General features: G+C 41.1%; 1 protein-coding gene across 1 annotated transcript; it reads right to left on the reverse strand.

Moving 5' to 3' along the window:
* Positions 1-1,785: 1,785 nt before the first annotated feature.
* GJA1 (gap junction protein alpha 1) lies at positions 1,786-9,352 on the reverse strand. Its single transcript, XM_065734348.1, has 2 exons — positions 9,119-9,352; positions 1,786-3,210 (listed from the first exon to the last, which is right to left on the reverse strand). The coding sequence occupies exon 2, from the start codon at positions 3,192-3,194 to the stop codon at positions 2,049-2,051; it is 1,146 nt and encodes a 381-aa protein (XP_065590420.1). The 5' UTR covers positions 3,195-3,210; positions 9,119-9,352; the 3' UTR covers positions 1,786-2,048.
* Between the last annotated feature and the right edge of the window lie 7,565 nt (positions 9,353-16,917).

Here is a 16,917-nt window from a genome sequence, read left to right on the forward strand (position 1 = left end):
CTCTGAAATTTCAATTCAAAGTAAATCCAGATGGATTTTACCACGACTACTTCTGAAATGCACTGAGACTGGGGAAAAATGAAGAGGAAAGGAAAGAGCTTGAATTGTAATACTTAAAGAAAAGATACATGGACATATAAAATAGTAGAAGACAATTAAAACATATATTTATACTAAATTAAAACTTTATTGACTAATGTTCTCCAGACAACATGATCCAATGGACTATGGTTGCAAACATGCAATGAAGTTGAACACAACAGTAGTTTAACATGGAATGTCAAACAAATTAATATACTGTAGTAAATGAAACCATTTATCTGTGTTGCTGTAAAATGAAACCAAGCTATGTATTTCCTTGGTCAATCTGTGTTCAGCTAAGAGGCAATGCATTTGAAGAAACTGGTAGATTTCTTTAGCACTTATTTCAAATAAATTAGCTAGAATTGTACTTTTTAAAAAATCCTTTCAACTTCACTTGCATTTCAAACAAAACCTAAGTGTAAACACTAAAGATGCTAGAGCCATCTAGAAAGACTTAACTGTCAAACTTGGAGTGGACATTATAGTTCAGTAAATGCAAATACTTAGTATAAGAAAAATACCAGTTACTGCAAAAGTCATGTAGGCTTATTTTATTATTAATCCAGCACAAAGCATTTCTTCTAAGTTTCTCACATAAAAGCCTAAAGCTTGCTTACAGTACTACAACTTCTATCATTCAAGCATCATTATTACCTATCAGGGAGATTGGCTAGATGACCAAATGGGTCTTTCCCATCCCTAACTTCTATAAAGAAAATCATTCATGCCAGCAAGAAGATGGATCGCTACATCTTGAGCTTGATCCTGTAGACTTTGTTCAGGCAAAACTCCCACTGACTTAAAAGAGAGATTTTCCAGAGCAAGATATCCAGGATTAGGCCATTTTTTATTTTTATTTTTTTAGTTTTTAAAAAAGCATCCATTTAGGATACATGGAAAATATTATATTGAATTAAAAAATATATATGACATGTGCTTCGCTTGCATTGAAGGAATCAGAGAATGTAAACACCATAGTGGCCCACACCTTCACAATATCCATGAGAAAGTGTCAACTGCAAGTAATCTGTGTGCGTATGCTTCTCAGTGTATGTTTCTGAGTGTGTTTTGTGTACAACTTTACCTCCATGTCCACACACACATTTACACCCTTAAAATACATAAAGGTGTGATAAAATTCATTTGAGTCAGTTTCTTGCCTGTCTTAATGCTTAAATCTGCAAGTGACAGCCAACTGGGTTTTATATAGTGCTAATCAGGCTGCACGTGAACAGCAGGACATGAATATTGCTGCGGGCAAGAGTGTGGTTGCTGGTTCTAGGAGCATGGAGTCATCCCACTTCCACCTACGCACATCACCCTGCATGAAGGGCTCGAAAAGCAGGTGACCGAAATATTTCTTGGAGGGCTTTTTCTGAAATTTGAGTTATAGACTGCCCTCACAGAAGTTTTTCAACAACCTGGAGGACTATGCAGGAAAGTTTACCTTCAAAGTGCACTTATTAAGAATGGAATGTTCTTGACAGGGAAATGATCAGAGACAATCCTGGATTTTTTGCTTGTTGAATAGGAAAAAAAATTTCATCTTCAGACAGCACTTCACCCTGACAAATGTGAGTTCAGTTACTATTGGGTTTTAGAAGATTCTTTAGAAACAAACACAATAGTACGCACATACACATACACTCAGATATTTACAGCCTTTCTAGAAAAAAAACCCCATACCTTAGTAACAACTACTTATCTTTTTTTTTTTTAGTATTTAAATTCTATAAACCAGCTACATTAAATACCAATGTGTATTGTACCACCCCACACCAACCCCATATCCTCCCCAAAAAACAGCAAGTATTTTAAAAGTTTGTTTGCCTGTTTGTTTTTACGACTGTTAAAATCTCCTGCTTGAGACTGTTAAGTACCACCTCCACTGGAACAAGATCAGCACTGACCGCATCTTCCAATGCATGTCGTTTCATAGTCGAGCAAGTACTGCAGTGAGAAGCTTAGATCTCCAGGTCATCAGGTCGAGGCCTGCTGCTGGCTCTGCTGCTGGCTCTGCTGGGAGGCCTCTGGTCCACAATGGTGAGGGGTTGCAGCTCATGTCCCGACGCCATTTTTTTTGTGTTCTGGTGCTCATCAGGGAAGTCAAAGGGCTGGGCGTGCGAGTTGGAGATGGTGCTGCCAGCCTGTCCCATCCTATTCTGCTCCGCGCTGTAGTTGGCCCAGTTTTGCTCGCTGGCTTGCTTATTGTAGTTACGACAGGAGGAATTGTTCCTGTCTCCGGTAACAAGCTTGTACCCCGGGGGAGACATGGGAGACAAGGGGGCAGTCGGTGAGGAACAGCCATTGTAGTAAGCATACTTGGGGGAACCACAGTCCTTGGAAGGGCTCATGGTGCCACTGTGGGAGTAGGGGTCGGTTTTTCCTTTCACACGATCCTTGACACCCTTGAAGAACACGTAGAAAAGCTCAATGATGTTCAAGGCAAGAGACACCAAAGACACTACCAGCATGAAGACGATGAAGATGGTTTTCTCAGTTGGACGGGACAGGAAACAGTCCACCCTGTGAGGGCATGGATCTCGCTCACAGGTGTAGATGGCGCTCAGGCTAAACCCATAAATGTACCACTGTATCAGCAGGAAAGCCACCTCGAAGACAGACTTAAAGAGGATGCTGATGATGTAAGTACGGAGCAGTCCCCCACGCATCTTTACCTTGCCATGCTCTTCAATCCCATACTTGAATTTCTTAATTTCTATTTGTTTGAGGTGCATATCCACATTCACACCATCATTTTGAACTACCTTGAGCTCTTCTTCTCTTTTGTTCAGCTTCTCTTCTTTCCTCATCACATAGAACACGTGTGCCAGGTACAAGAGGGTCGGTACAGACACGAATATGATCTGCAGAACCCAGAAGCGCACGTGGGAGATAGGGAAGGACTTGTCATAGCAGACATTCTCACAACCAGGCTGTTGAGTATTGCACCGAAAAGCAGACTGTTCATCTCCCCAAGCAGACTCGACTGCTGTCCCCAGTAGCAGGATTCGGAAAATAAAGAGGACAGACAGCCATACTTTCCCTCCTGCAGTAGAATAAGCTTGAACCTTGTCAAGAAGTTTTCCCAGGGCACTCCAATCACCCATCTTCACGGGATATTAGCTAAAGGAGGAAACAAAGAAAAAAATACTGATAGTTAAGACAGATGTTTATTATTTTTGATGAGCTGAATCACACATTTGGAGATCAATGCTGACAGTAGAGTGGAATCAGCTTTGTTTTAATTCACATGCTTCACTTAGTCTGCAGGAGGAGTGAAAAGTATGGGAAACTAGAGATAAATATTTTATGATGTCTCTGAACATAGTGAAAAAAAAGAAGTTCCTAATTTCAGTTATGTTTTCAAGAAATCCATCAAAACCTCTGGTTGCCACTGTGGTTGTATGAGATCAGGTTCCTTGGTGGCAGCATCAGTTCAATGACTGACATCTGCACAGGCAGAAAACAGCTGTGACACACTGCTGAAGCAGGATGTGGAAGCATTTGGTACTACTGCCTGAATATGCTAAGAACAAATGAAAGATTTCTTTCTCTTCAGTGTGTCTCATCCATGGTTATTTATATATTCATTCTTTAAAAGAGCAGGAAAGCAAAACATAGTATAATCTACATAAAGAATGTACTAAGTTAATGTTAAGGTCAGATACCTAATATTTCATCATTGCAAATGTGCACTACATTTCCCATGACGATATTAAATTGAGCTGTTGCACTCATCAGTACACCACGTGCAATAAATTTGAGTATAGTTCCTAATTATATGAAGTTTTTAACTGTACTTCGCTTCAGAAGAATCTTGCTGTCTTAATTAAGTTTATATTTAAGTATCTGCAGCACAAAGATCAACATCGGTATTCTTCACCTACATTTTTATAAAGAAAGCAAAAATATTAAATGCATCAGGCGCAGCTAAGCTTATGTTGTCATATTGGAAGAACTGGTTTCCTGGCTATCTGTGGCTTGCTTGATTTACTGCAGTTTCAACTCTTAATTTGCATCTTTTTAGATTTAAATTCCTTCACTTCCCTTTGAAAGGGAAAAAGATTTACCCAGGAAAAAAGGTAAGTGAGCACTTTCTGATTTTAAGGCAACTCCTAGTGGGTAATTTGCACTCCAAATGTAGAGCACTGCAACTTTAAATTGTCTCTCTCAATTTGAGTTTAAAGTGCACGTTTCTGGGAAACACACCACTTTGCAGGGATATCCGGAAATACATGAGGTGACAAAAAGCAATTCGACTCCACATTCTAGATTCCTAGGAAGAACAAAGCTCACTACAGAGTTTTTATCAACGGGAGCATGGTAATCTTTTCTGCTTAAAGCCCTACATTTTAACTCGTCCCACATTAGTAAGCATGTGAATTTGGGCACCTACAAAAAATCCTAAGCACAAAGCTTCCCTTCTGGAAGGGCAGAGACGTTTGTTCCATGCATGCTGAGTAATCTTTCCTGTATTAATAGTTCTGATAATGTTCAAATGGTTTCCTTCCCATCACATCATGGATATATTCCCCAGTGAAGGTTATTTATAGAAAACAAACAAACAAACAAACAACAAAAGCATGCCGTTTCTGGACAATTCATAAAATAGGGAATTTTAGCACCAAGGATATTTTCTTTCACAAAGTAGTGACTCACAGGAAACAGAAGACTGTAAATTTGGCATACTCAATCATAACAATATATGCCATGCCAAATTAAAAATAAATAAATAAATAAATAAATAAAGAAGAAAAAAAACCAACTGTCTTTTTGCTGTCAGAAAGAGTCGGAGAATACTGAGAGCCAAGTACTTGCTCCGACAGCTTGGAGATGCCAATTATTTTTGAACCCCTGTGAAATATCCCAGGGCTGCTTCCGCAGCCTGCCTGGTCAGCTCGCTCTGAAGTGCAGAGGAAGTTTACCTACTGGGGTGTACCGACCCTTCCTCACATAATTAGTTGTTCACATGAATGAAGACCCATCAAGGGATCACACCATCTTCCAACATTTAAATCTGGAAGCCTTGCTGGGAGGGATACGCAGCATACCATGTTTCTCTCCGACATATCCTTTCCAGGCAGATCCTTCCCAGGTTTAGTCATTCCCAGGAAAAGATTAGTTTGTCTTTATGGGTGGTTCAGATTGGTAGGAAAGGCGTCAGTATATGAGCATGGAGGGCTCTGAAAAGGCAGGAATGCAATGTGACTGTGTCTCTCCACATGCTGAGACTGTTAAAACAGAGAACACTCTGTAACTATACAGCACTTGAAGTTTGTTTTACAGGCTAACTTTTCTCCATGTCCTAGAAGTGGAAGTGGACAGAAGGAACCTTTTTCGACTAACAGCTTCTTGATTTAATTAGCCAGCTTTCAGATGATTTGAAACTACTGCATTAACAGACTTTCCTCAGACCCGGCGTATTTTTTTACTGTCTAAATGTTATTTCAGATTGAAAGTTTGATTAAGAAAACAGGGGACATGTTATTTCTAGGCAGCTATATGTTGTTTGTTTTTTAATTACACTCCACTCTGGTCCATTACTGTAACATGATTTACTTCAGTTTTGACCTACCTAATCCCACACCTGCAATATTTTGAGAATTTACTACCTATTTTTTAATTTACTTCAGCATGCAAAATTGCTAAGTCTCATTTATATCCTCTGGCAATATAAACTCCAGGAGGAAACATTCCATGCTTGAATTACTCATACATAGTTTTGAAAAGAAACTTTTTTTTAAAGAGATCTGTTACACGCTAGCCTTTGCCAGTGATAAAAACCCCACGTCAATTCAAAACATTGTGCTGTTAATCAGATAATCTTGTGGTGGCACAAATATATTATTCCTTCACTTAAGTGGATTCTGTTGCTTTATGAAACACAGTACTTTGTTTTGTTTCAGAGAAAACTCATTCATTGGATTCTAACTTGTTCCAGGCAATGAAAGACCATTTTTATTAACTGATTCCAATGCATGTTTACGAGGTGTAAGAAGAGTTTTTGCGTCAGACAAGTATTTAAGTGTTTTAGCTAGTAAATAGTTTGCAATTGATGGAAGATTGCAGTCAAAAACAATTTATTCAGCATCTAGATTTCTTCTAACAAACTTCTTCCAACAGTCCCACTGAATAGCACAGCTTGATCTGAGGGATTGGTGCAATTTCAGTAGTTCAGGAATTTTAGGATATGGCTGATGATGTGTACATGCATTTCATGAGTTCTTACTGATTCTTACTTCAAAGAGGGCTTTTTTTGGGGGGGGGGCTAGAGTAATGCAGGCCTATTAACTTTTTTAAAGATTGACTTCTTCCAGCTTCTACTGTGTGTGGGTAAAGATAGGAAAAAACAACACAGAGCAGCAGGAGATATTACAGTATTAATCTACATGGGTTTTGGATGATCACATATAGAAGAAATTTGACTTGTAAGCCACAATTAAGAAATTTGAGAAGTATTTTTTATGGACAGCATTCACCATGCCATCTGGTTCATATTTTCCATGAAGAATAACGCAAACTCAGTGATGTGGTAATATGTCCAGGTCTGACTGCAGGGTTAGAAGGTTACATGCTGGTGGATGGAAGAACAGTAAGGGTAAAAGTGGGATCTGAAATTGGATTGCGCAGCTGAAGCAGTTAGAAAACAGGTCAAATCTTTGGATTTCCTACAAAAATTCTTGCACACACAAAAAATAAGTAGTCAACAAAAGAGAAGACTCTGGACCCTTAACATCAGTCACCCTGTGTATCTCCCAAAAGAAACCAGCACTGTCAAGAAGAGAAGTGAGATGTACAACTGAAAGCATTTAGATGGGTTGGAATAGGGAAGATTAGTTTTCTTTCCCCTGCAAAGGTGTATTCATTTTGCAGGGCTAAAGATGAGCTTCAGTTCATTTCATCTGCCAAAGAATAGATGCTAAATGGTTGCAGTAACTAGAATTTAAAGCATCAGAAATGTTTGCCTTTTCAATGTCTGCTCACAGTGTTGGTGGTCAGACACTTGTGGATCTTCCTCACAGTATTTTCTCTCCCTACACCCAATTACTTCTCAAGCATAGTTGCAAAGGGGCCCAAAGCAACCAGAAGTGCATTCTTAGACACTCTCTGGTTGTACAACTGAAGTCTCCCTTCTGCATTATTGCCCTTACTCCCCCCTTTTCCAAATAGGAGAAGAAACACTGAATTCCTTGAGGGGCCCTCGGGCCCTCTGAAGCTCATTCTTGCAGGTCTTGAAATCTGGAATCCTAATAAGTGCATATGGAATAAACAAGAGGCCAGGTGCCTCCACAAGAGATAAGCTCAGTGGGTAGCATAAAGGGGGGGGGGGTTGGGTTGGGGAACCAGAGACTGTGGAAAGAGAGCAATATCTGATGAAACAGATGTTGCTCAATGTCATCTAACCTTCCCTGTGCCCACAGGAATCCTTGGCCTAACCCAGAGTTCATTTCAGAGACAACTAAAATTAATCTCATAGACTTGCAGTACGTGAAAGCTGAGATAACTTCACAGTGTTGGATTTGTTTGCACTCCTGAGTGTGGAAGCACTCAGATTTATGCCAGAAACCAAATCCTTGGCATCCCCTTCTTCCTTCTCCCGAACTCCGCCTGCTGCTGCCCTTCTCCCATTTGTACGCTTGTTAGGTATCGTGGGTCAGTGCCAGTGTTTGGCTTTGAAGTTTCTGAAGGAAGCACTTCAGTAAACATCTCAAAGACCAGAGGCTTAAATTCAGCAGTGCAGTGTGCTGTCCAGATGTGAAGCAGACAGGATGAAAGCTGCGCCGCGTCCTGCAGCTCGCTCCCTGTATGTGCGCACACGCATGCAGGACTCAGGCCCAGGTGCTCACAGCTCGCTTTCATCCCCACTGCTGCGGGCTCTCGCACCTTAAGATCTGAAGGAATTCCTCAGACAAAATATGCCCCTACGCAAGGCTCGCTGGTTATCACAAGGCAAAACGCGAGGACAAACATCAGCACACGATATTCTTGTTTAAGAGGAGCTCATGCTACTCGATAAGATAGGTCCCGCACCCCGTGCTCCAGCTGCAGGTCCCTCTCGCTGCCTCCTGCTGCGGTTCTCTCCTCTCTGGCACGGGACAGAGCGCTCCGGAGCAGAACCACTCCAACTCTCACAACTTTTGAGCTCTCCGAGAGATGCTGCTCGAGCATTCCTTTTCCCCGCGTTCTGAAAGTATTTAAGCCTTCAAGGTAACATAAAAGGAACGTGCCACATCGGGATTATGACACTGATTATGAATATTCTTTCCCCAGCCCCTCCTAGACGGCTTTCATTTATAGCCACCCAGAACTCAGAGACCTTGCCAGTGTGGTGAGACGTATCGTGATATCTCACATTCCCTCCCTAAAATCCCTTTACCGAGGTTGCTAAAACAGAGTAACTATATACAAACTCGGTTAAAAATCCGTAACCCACGTCTGGATTTTATCACAATCTATTTTCAAAGAAAAGGGGAAAAATCGCCAGGAAGCCCACGTGGAAGTCACCACGTTCGCAGCAGCGGCATCTAACAAAGCACCTAACGAAGAGCAGCGAGCAGGCACCGGGTGGGATTGCCATAGGAAAGCGGAATGCGCGGGGCAGGAGCGGCGCGAGCCGCGCGGAGCTGCGGAGAGGAGCGCACCTACGCTCCTTGCGTCCGGGTTAGTGCGAGGGGGGGCACAAGCTTCGCCAAAAGGCGCAACAAGTCCGCAGCTCCGCAGCTGCAGCCTCACCGCAGCGCCTCTCCCCGTGGAGCAAGGTCGGAAGTTGAGGGAAGTGTCGTTATTTTTGGAAATGCGTAACAATATGACAAAGGAAAAGAAAAGCACGGTGTAATCCCTGCGGGTTTAAGGCGAGGACTTCGGGAGAACTTTATTATTATTATTATTATTGCTATTATTATTATATTTAGACAAGTTCGACCATTTCACGCAAAATCCTGAGAGTGAAAAGAAAGTTTTTTAGGGAAAAAATAAATAATAATAAAAAAGTGTACAGAAAAAGACGAGAAAAGGAAAACTTCCAACTTACCGCTGCTGATGAGCAGTGCGACTGGCTCGGGGTACTTCTCTGGAGGGTTAAAACGGAGGAGCACGCTCAGGAGCTCAGACCTGTCTATTTAAACTTTAAAAGTCTACTCCTGCTTTGTATTTTTCATCCTGCCTTCCCCACCAGCGAAAGAAAAGTGCTGATACCTCGTAAAAGTTTTTTTTTTATTTTTTTTTTCTAACTTGGAACACGGGCAGAGCTTTTAACAAGTTTTCAGACGGTGAAAGAGGAGGGGAAAAGGAGGGGGTGGCAACCCAGGAGGAGGGGCCCGGCGAATGGAGCGCAGAGAGGGTGGGGGGAGGAGGTCGAGAACTGAAGGCGCAGCAAAAACGAGCCGGGGCAGAGGGGAGCGCCCCGAGGTCGGCGCTGCTGATGCAACAGCGAGGGCGGGCGGGCTGCGGCGGGCGGCTCGCTGGGACCTGCCCGGCCGGGCGGCACCGCGTGGAGGGGGCGGCCATGTGTGGGGGCACCGCGGGCTGCTCGCACTTCCCACCCCTCCGCCCCCCCCTTTCTCCCCGGTCCTTGGTGTCCGTTCGGCTTTGTTGACTCGGGTCCGCTTCCTTTACGTGCTCGCATGGAAGTGCACTCGTCGTGCTGGATATATCCACGGCGAGAGTATTTAATGATTGTTGGTGCGTGTGTGTGTGTGTGTGCGCGTGCACGAATCCCATGGGAGACGTGGAGAAACGATTTCACATTCCAGGAAAGTCTTTCCAGGAAATTTCGGAAAATAAAGCATGGCACAGAAACTCACTCTTCAATAGTGGGAAGGAAGGCTCCTGGTAGTTGTTCATTTCGTTTTTACAGAACACGAATGTGCTCCAAGGCTGATCTGCTCAGAATGAAGATACTTGGCTTTGCTCCTGATCGGTCTGTGATTAAATGCTCCCTACAGAACGCCTCTTCAGTAGAAGAGAGATTAATATATTTCTCTGTGGGTGTAAAGCTCCTCACATATGGAGTCCAAACTGTGTCAGGAATTGGTTGTGTACCCTTTGTGTCACGGAGTGTCAGCTCCTCTGATGCACTGCAGAAGAGCTTCTCTAGAGGCGGTCAGTGGTTGGTAGTTCTCAATGAAGGTTCAGTACCAGACTAGTTTTGGGGTTTAAATTCCAGTTTTCTCATGGACTGTTTTTGGACTTTTTCATGCTAAATAGTATGGATGAGCGTTTCTGTTTCTATTTCATCTTTAAAGGAAGAAAGAAAGGGGAGAAGTCCAAAAGCAGCCACTGAGAGGATCCCAAATAATGCCCCTCTTTACAATCTGTTATTGAAGTAAACAACGCTGTACTCTATAACATAACATAGATATCCCAGCTCATTTTTCGCGGCCTGTACCTAATTCTTTTTCACCCGGAACTCGCTTGATGAAAGAACCAAGACAAGGCCTTTGTAGATAAGGTCAGCAGAGAGTTTTGAAGCTGTGAAAGATGCACCATCCAAATTCTCGCTCTGGAGCATTTGCAGCAGACCACAGTGCCTCCTATGTGAGAAGAAGAGACAGTGCAGTGCAGATCTCCACCTGATCACCTCCAGCTATAGAGACACTGGTTTTCAAGCTTGCCCCCTTTGCTTAGATATTGTCTGTAAGTTCTGACAGCATTTTTAAGTTTTTACACTTGCTGAAGCCACGAGACAGAACAAAACATTTTCTTCATCTCTGAGTGTTGTTTTAAGGCCACTTTTTCTCTTTACATTTTGAGGAAAAGGAAAACGGCAAGGAAGAAATGGAGCTCTGTGCTTTACAGGTGCTGGGATCTTATTCAGAATAAAAAAACTGTAAAATAGATAAAAGCCATAGCCCCTCACTGCTTTCATGACTGTGGTATGGGTAGAGAGCAGGGCACACACAGTGCTGCTGCTGCTGCCCCATGAAGCTCCGGTTCTTCTGGCACAAAGCACAAAACGCCAACAACATGCTGAGACAAGGAGATTTGGTATTGTTTGCATTGGTACTGAAAACCCGCCCCTTGGGAAAGCGGCACTTTTCCAGGTGAAACAAAAACATAAAGCACAAAATCCAGCAGAACAAAACACTCTCCCTGCCTTAGATTATAACACGGTACCAGGGTGCTATCATTCCCTCCCAAAGATCACAGGGCCTAGCGTGCCTAGTCTTGCATTTTTCCCTGCACCTTCCTGCATAGGCTCTGCAATTATTGTAGCATTCTGTTTTTAAAAGAAGCACCTGGAAGTATTTCTCCTCTTAAATAAACAAACAGTGTGAGAAGCCCAACACTCATCGAGTCCACTTTGCACAAGTAAAATGCATATGTCAGGGATGAATAATTTTGCAGCAGTAATGAACATAACACTTGGCTCTGATACAGCATTATCCACATGAAAAGGGAAAGTATTTCAAGCCTCCACTGTGATACAGTGAAGACTGAGGAAGAATTATGAGTCCTGACAAAAATGCATTGAAGAGCTCTTTTATAGATGGGAAGTATTTCTCCATGATCACGTTTCATAGCCTATTACCAAAGCACGCTCAGCTTCAGACACTGCAGGGATCTACAATTTCACAAGGTGACCAAAGAGTCCCACACTCATTTGCACCACAAATGGGAAGAAGCTTTTCAGGTTAAACAAATGTCTTCACACATGGCCCCTCTTCAGCTGAAGTTGTGTTCAGCAGGGAAACAGGAAAGCAGTGTTCTTAATTACAGACCGAGTGATGGGTAAAAAGATCACACTTCAATCTTAAGCCTTCTATTGCAGTGTACAGACTCTTGACACCACAGAAATTAAGATTTGGGGCCCCAGAGTTTTCTGAGTCTAATCATGCCTTCCATTGCCTTCCTGCCTTTTGGAGCAAATGGTACTGCCTTGTGAGGCAACATTTCAGCATGGCAGGGCTAGGACTGCAGAACCTGTTTGTATTTGTTGGGCAGCCTGCGGCACAGCCAGTGAGAGCACGCACGCATTGCTACTCAGATGCAGCTTCAGAGCCCAGGCTCTGTCCATTCCCTCTGCCCAGGACTTTCACATGCCAACATGAATCCTTGGTTCAATCAATGAAAAATAATACTGCCGTTGCTTTTCTACACACACTTATCAAAAGGGATGATAAATTCCAGTGCGTTATTCAGTATTTACAGTCCTTGACACAGATTCATGGTTAGCTCCCAACCCAGTCCACTGTTTTCTTTCTATTTATGACCTGAATATAAATACGGAATTCTATACAAAAACTTTTTTTCTTGTCCTTCCTCCCAAATATTTTCTCAGAAATACTGTAGTAACCTGGATCACCCAGAAAGCCCTGGTGAATATTTCATTTGGAAGACTCTCCAGTCCTTTGACCATTACAAAATTTCCTGTTGATAGCAGTGGGGTTCACAGTCTATTCTCAGTTAGGGATGTCTATGATTTATGGAGTTCTTAAGACAAAGTGCACGCCTTCACTTGTTTGCAATTTGTTTGCAAAATTCACTTCCCAGCAGTCCCATGCACATCACTGCGCTCATCCTGTGCAATTTGGGAGACGAGTCCATGAACTGTATGGTGAACTGAAATGATTATACATATGAAATACAGATTTTCTTGGGAGCTTTTCAAGGCAGCTGTGCAGTCACCCACGTCCCAGGATGGCATGTAAACCTCAGCACATTTTCATCGATAGCCTTTCTTGACTTTCAGAACAGGCTTGTGAATAATGCGTGGCCCTGTTTCCTGTCCTGTTGAGGTAAAGCTTCTCAGAATATCCAAGGAACAATAATGTGGTATTTCTTGATTACCTAAGCACATATATGTGCAGACTAATGATGTTTTTTAAAGCAGCCAGTGGTTTTTCGCTTGCTTAAGGAACTTACATCACATAGAAATGTAATATTGCTTGGAAGCTGCTGGCCACAGCGTTTGCCTCTTCTGTCAGCTGGAGAGGCTGGGATGGAGCCCAGTGGAAGCTGCTGTGCCCAGCACTGCTGGCTCTGCAAAACAGTTCAATCTTCTCATGGCTCCTTCAAAGCAAAGGCAGTTGCCACCCATTGAGGCAGTCTCTACTTTCACTTCATGGCACAGCATGCGCCATGTAAGAGAATATTTTCTGATAATAGTAAGGATATGAATAATAAAAAGGAGGATAATCACAAGATCATTTCTCTCTTAGTGAGCACACTTTCTATTCTTTGTTGGAACTGGTCTCTCTCAGATTCCACTGGCAGTGGGACTATTTCCCTGGGAAAAAGGAGGCTGAGTCAGCACAAGATAAATCCTGCTTTTAGTGATCTGCTTGCCAAAAAAAAAAAAAAAAAATTCTCCAAAAAGTTATTTTAAAAGGGACCCTGTTGGAAACATAACAGGACTGAAGCACCTCAGATAAAGTTGTGCAGAAGTGACAGATGCCATCAGACCTGAGTCCAATACACAGCTTTAAGCACATTGTCACTAGTCTCAAAATATTTTGCTCTGTTATACAGTCATTTGTCTAGAATCTCAGAGTGCTTTATAAATATTAGCACAGAACAAGTTTAGCTATGTTAACCACTTTTACAGATACGAGAAATTTGTCATGGAGAATATCAGCAGTTCTTCTTAGTCATAGGGAGCTCGTGACACAACCAGGATTAGGAGTTGTATTTTTAGTGCCTGGTTCCATCTTTTAAGCCCAAAATTATTATGCCCCATTCATTAGTTTCTTTTTTCAGTATCAGCAAGCAATTAAACAGCTAAGTGGATTTTCTTTTTAAAATGTATGAGGATCACAGAGAAAGAAGACAGAGTGCTTAAGGTCTGGGGTGACTGTCTCCTTTTTGTGCTTTGTGATGCCACCACAGTTTCTTTATGAAGCTCCCTTGTTCATGTTTCCATGCTACATTTAGAAACATTAATTCATTCCTGGCTCGCTGTCGACTGATGGACAGAAAGGGAGAAGGGTAATATGTGGAGGCTTGGTTGCTCTTCTGTTCCTGCCAAGAAACTTCTAAAGCTCCTTTAAGGAAGCTTAAAGCCAGAAAGGTTGGTCTTAAAGGATTTATTCCAACATTGCAACTGATCATTATCTCCTCAGAGCAAACTGCCCTCTAAAAAGGCAGTGAAAAACTGTTCAGACAAAAAATTAAGTATGAGCTTAGAGATCCTTATGAATTTGGCTCCACCTTCTGTACACAATGAAAATAAACATGAGTTATATTGTCTCTTCAATTTCAGTTAAGCTTTCTGTTTATTTCATTTTACATTTAAATTTCATAAATCCTACATTGGGATGGTTTACAGTATTTTGTGATCTGTTACTTCCTGTAGAGTAATACAGTGTGAAAGTAACGCAGTCTTTCAAAAAACAGTCCTTACATTTTGCTGGGAGTCTTGGAATGACCAAACACATTAGTAATGAAATAAAAGAAAATTTCAGATTATGTATGTATGCACATTTACTGATGAAAAAATATTTTCTTTATTACTTAATAGAAAGTTGGTCATACAATAACCACTGAGTTACTGATGTTTACAAAAAGTGAGTGATTTTGACATACATTGTAAAATTTCTTATCCAGGCTTTACAAACAGCAACTGACTTGGCTGTGGTAGTCTTTGAAATCTTGGAGAGATTGATGAGTTTTCCACATTTAGGTGAACTGAGGGGCAGAGAGTTTGTTTGCTTTGGCTGTGTTGGGAGAGCAACAGTAAAATGGGGGAGCTCCTTCTCCCCAGAAAATCTCACTTTTCCCATCCTGTATTCAGCATGTGTTATTTTCTTCTGAGGTGTTATTTTTTTTCAGGTGTTGTTATTTTCTTTTGAGTTTTAATCTTCCCACTCAAATCATCACTTGATAATTGAATGAATGGCAGCCACCATGTTTTGGGAAAGTGTGCTTATTTGGGAAATTTGTTGGTTACAGCAAAATAAACTAGCTGCATCAATACTAAAATGAGCATTGAAGTCTAACCAAAGATTTTTTTTTGTCCAGAAGATCAAAATTAACATTTTATTTATGACAGTCTAAAATCGTTTAATATTTGGAATTGAGTCCTTTTTTCCCCTAACACTTTCTTTATAAAACAAAACAGAAAAAAGAAAAGAACTATTTATTGACTCCACTTTATTATTTCATGCATTTGAATTCAATTCTATTTTTCTATTTATCACAGGATTATAAAATGCTTGCGGGGAGCCTTCTTCTGTAGATAGAATAGCTTTCAGATTATCCAGTTCATACACATTTAGCTGAGTAAATATATTCACTCACCTGCAGAGATTTTATGTTGGACATTTTAATGTCTTCTCCCCACATGACTTACATGGAAACAAAGAGAACTAAGATTTTTGGGCTGCAGACAAGAAATTTACGATCATCTGAGAGAATGGGCCTGAAATTCATTATTTAATCAGATTTCTGAAATACAGAGGCAGGGTGCCTAGGATGTTCCTGACTGAAAGGCAGAGGCACATCTGGTGAGTTTCTTGATGGCATTGCAGGGCTGTCTGAGGGTATCAATTTTTCGAGGCTTCCCTCTTATTTTCCACTCTGATCCATTTATTGTACTGTTTCACATATGCCAGCAAGAATAATTTGAGGAACATAATTGATCCTTTTGTTTGGCATGTCCACAGGATTAACAGCGTTACAGACAAGAAAGGGTCTGCAAAAAGCTGAACATCAAAAAACTTTACGTAAAATCAAATAAGAGTTATTAATAGGAATAACAGTTGGTAAAAATACAAACGGATTAAAAAACACTACTGATTAAGGAGTTCCCAGAAGAACAGCTTTGGGAAAACAACTGGAAAATTCATGTACCGAAATCTGCAGTTTCTGTTTCTAATAAGATTTTCTCAGAAAAGAATCTCCCATTATAATCCATGAGTCCTTTTCCCAGATGGCAAAGAACATCAATTTCAGTAGTTTGCTCAGAATTCAAGTGTATGTATTTGTTTAATATCTCAGAAATTTAAAAATTGACTGAACAACAAAAAAAAAATAAAATAAAGAAAAAAGAAGTCGTTATGAATGCATCAGCAATTCAATGGCATGTATGAACTAGGTATAAAGAATGCAAAAATCCCTGACTTGACAGTTCAGGCTAGGGAGTGCTTGTTATTGCTAACACTGCTGAACAAGCATGAATGATGCATAAGAGGAAAGCATCACATAAGAAAGAACAACATATTTCAGTTATGAAACCGTAACACAAATGACTTCATAAAGCATTCTAAAACTGTGCAAACTAAAATCAGTGCAATAAACTGAGAAAAAAAGTAGTTGCAATGTACTGAGCATTAAACTAAGGGTTAACTTCTATGTGTAAACTTTGAGTAATACAGTTCAGCAACTTTATGGCTGTCTGAGATGGCATTCAAAAGAAAAATCCTTTCAGTATACCTGCCCTCAGCATTAATGCTTGTATATTATCCATTAGCATAGTTCTTGTAAATGTGATTGCAGTGAAAAACAAAATGAGTACCAATAATCTCAGGCTATTTCATATTTCCAACTATTTTCAAAGGATAGGAATGTAGTAATTTCTCACAGTCAACAAAGGTTCTATCTTGCAAATTAATGTCTGAAATATAAGCAGAAATTTGTAGGCAAAGCCGGTCAGATGTTAACACCTATGAAATATAAGTGTCCTTATGTAAGCGAGTGCTTCTTAAGGGTGATTTATGTGTTATGAGGATGAATACAGAGCACAGGTCCTAATTCACACACATGGAACTGAGGCACACATCTCCTAGTGTCTGACCCACAGCCTCCGTGGTTACAGAGCTTTGTCATTCTCTGAACCTCTTCAATGTTCAAGCAGTGCTCAGGGTGCTTAAGCTTGGTGTGGTGCTGACATCC

This window comes from Cyrtonyx montezumae, unplaced genomic scaffold (assembly GCF_038088225.1).
Source record: "Cyrtonyx montezumae isolate F1298 unplaced genomic scaffold, pur_monq_1.0 scaffold_0, whole genome shotgun sequence".
Classification (NCBI taxonomy): Eukaryota; Metazoa; Chordata; class Aves; order Galliformes; family Odontophoridae; genus Cyrtonyx; species Cyrtonyx montezumae.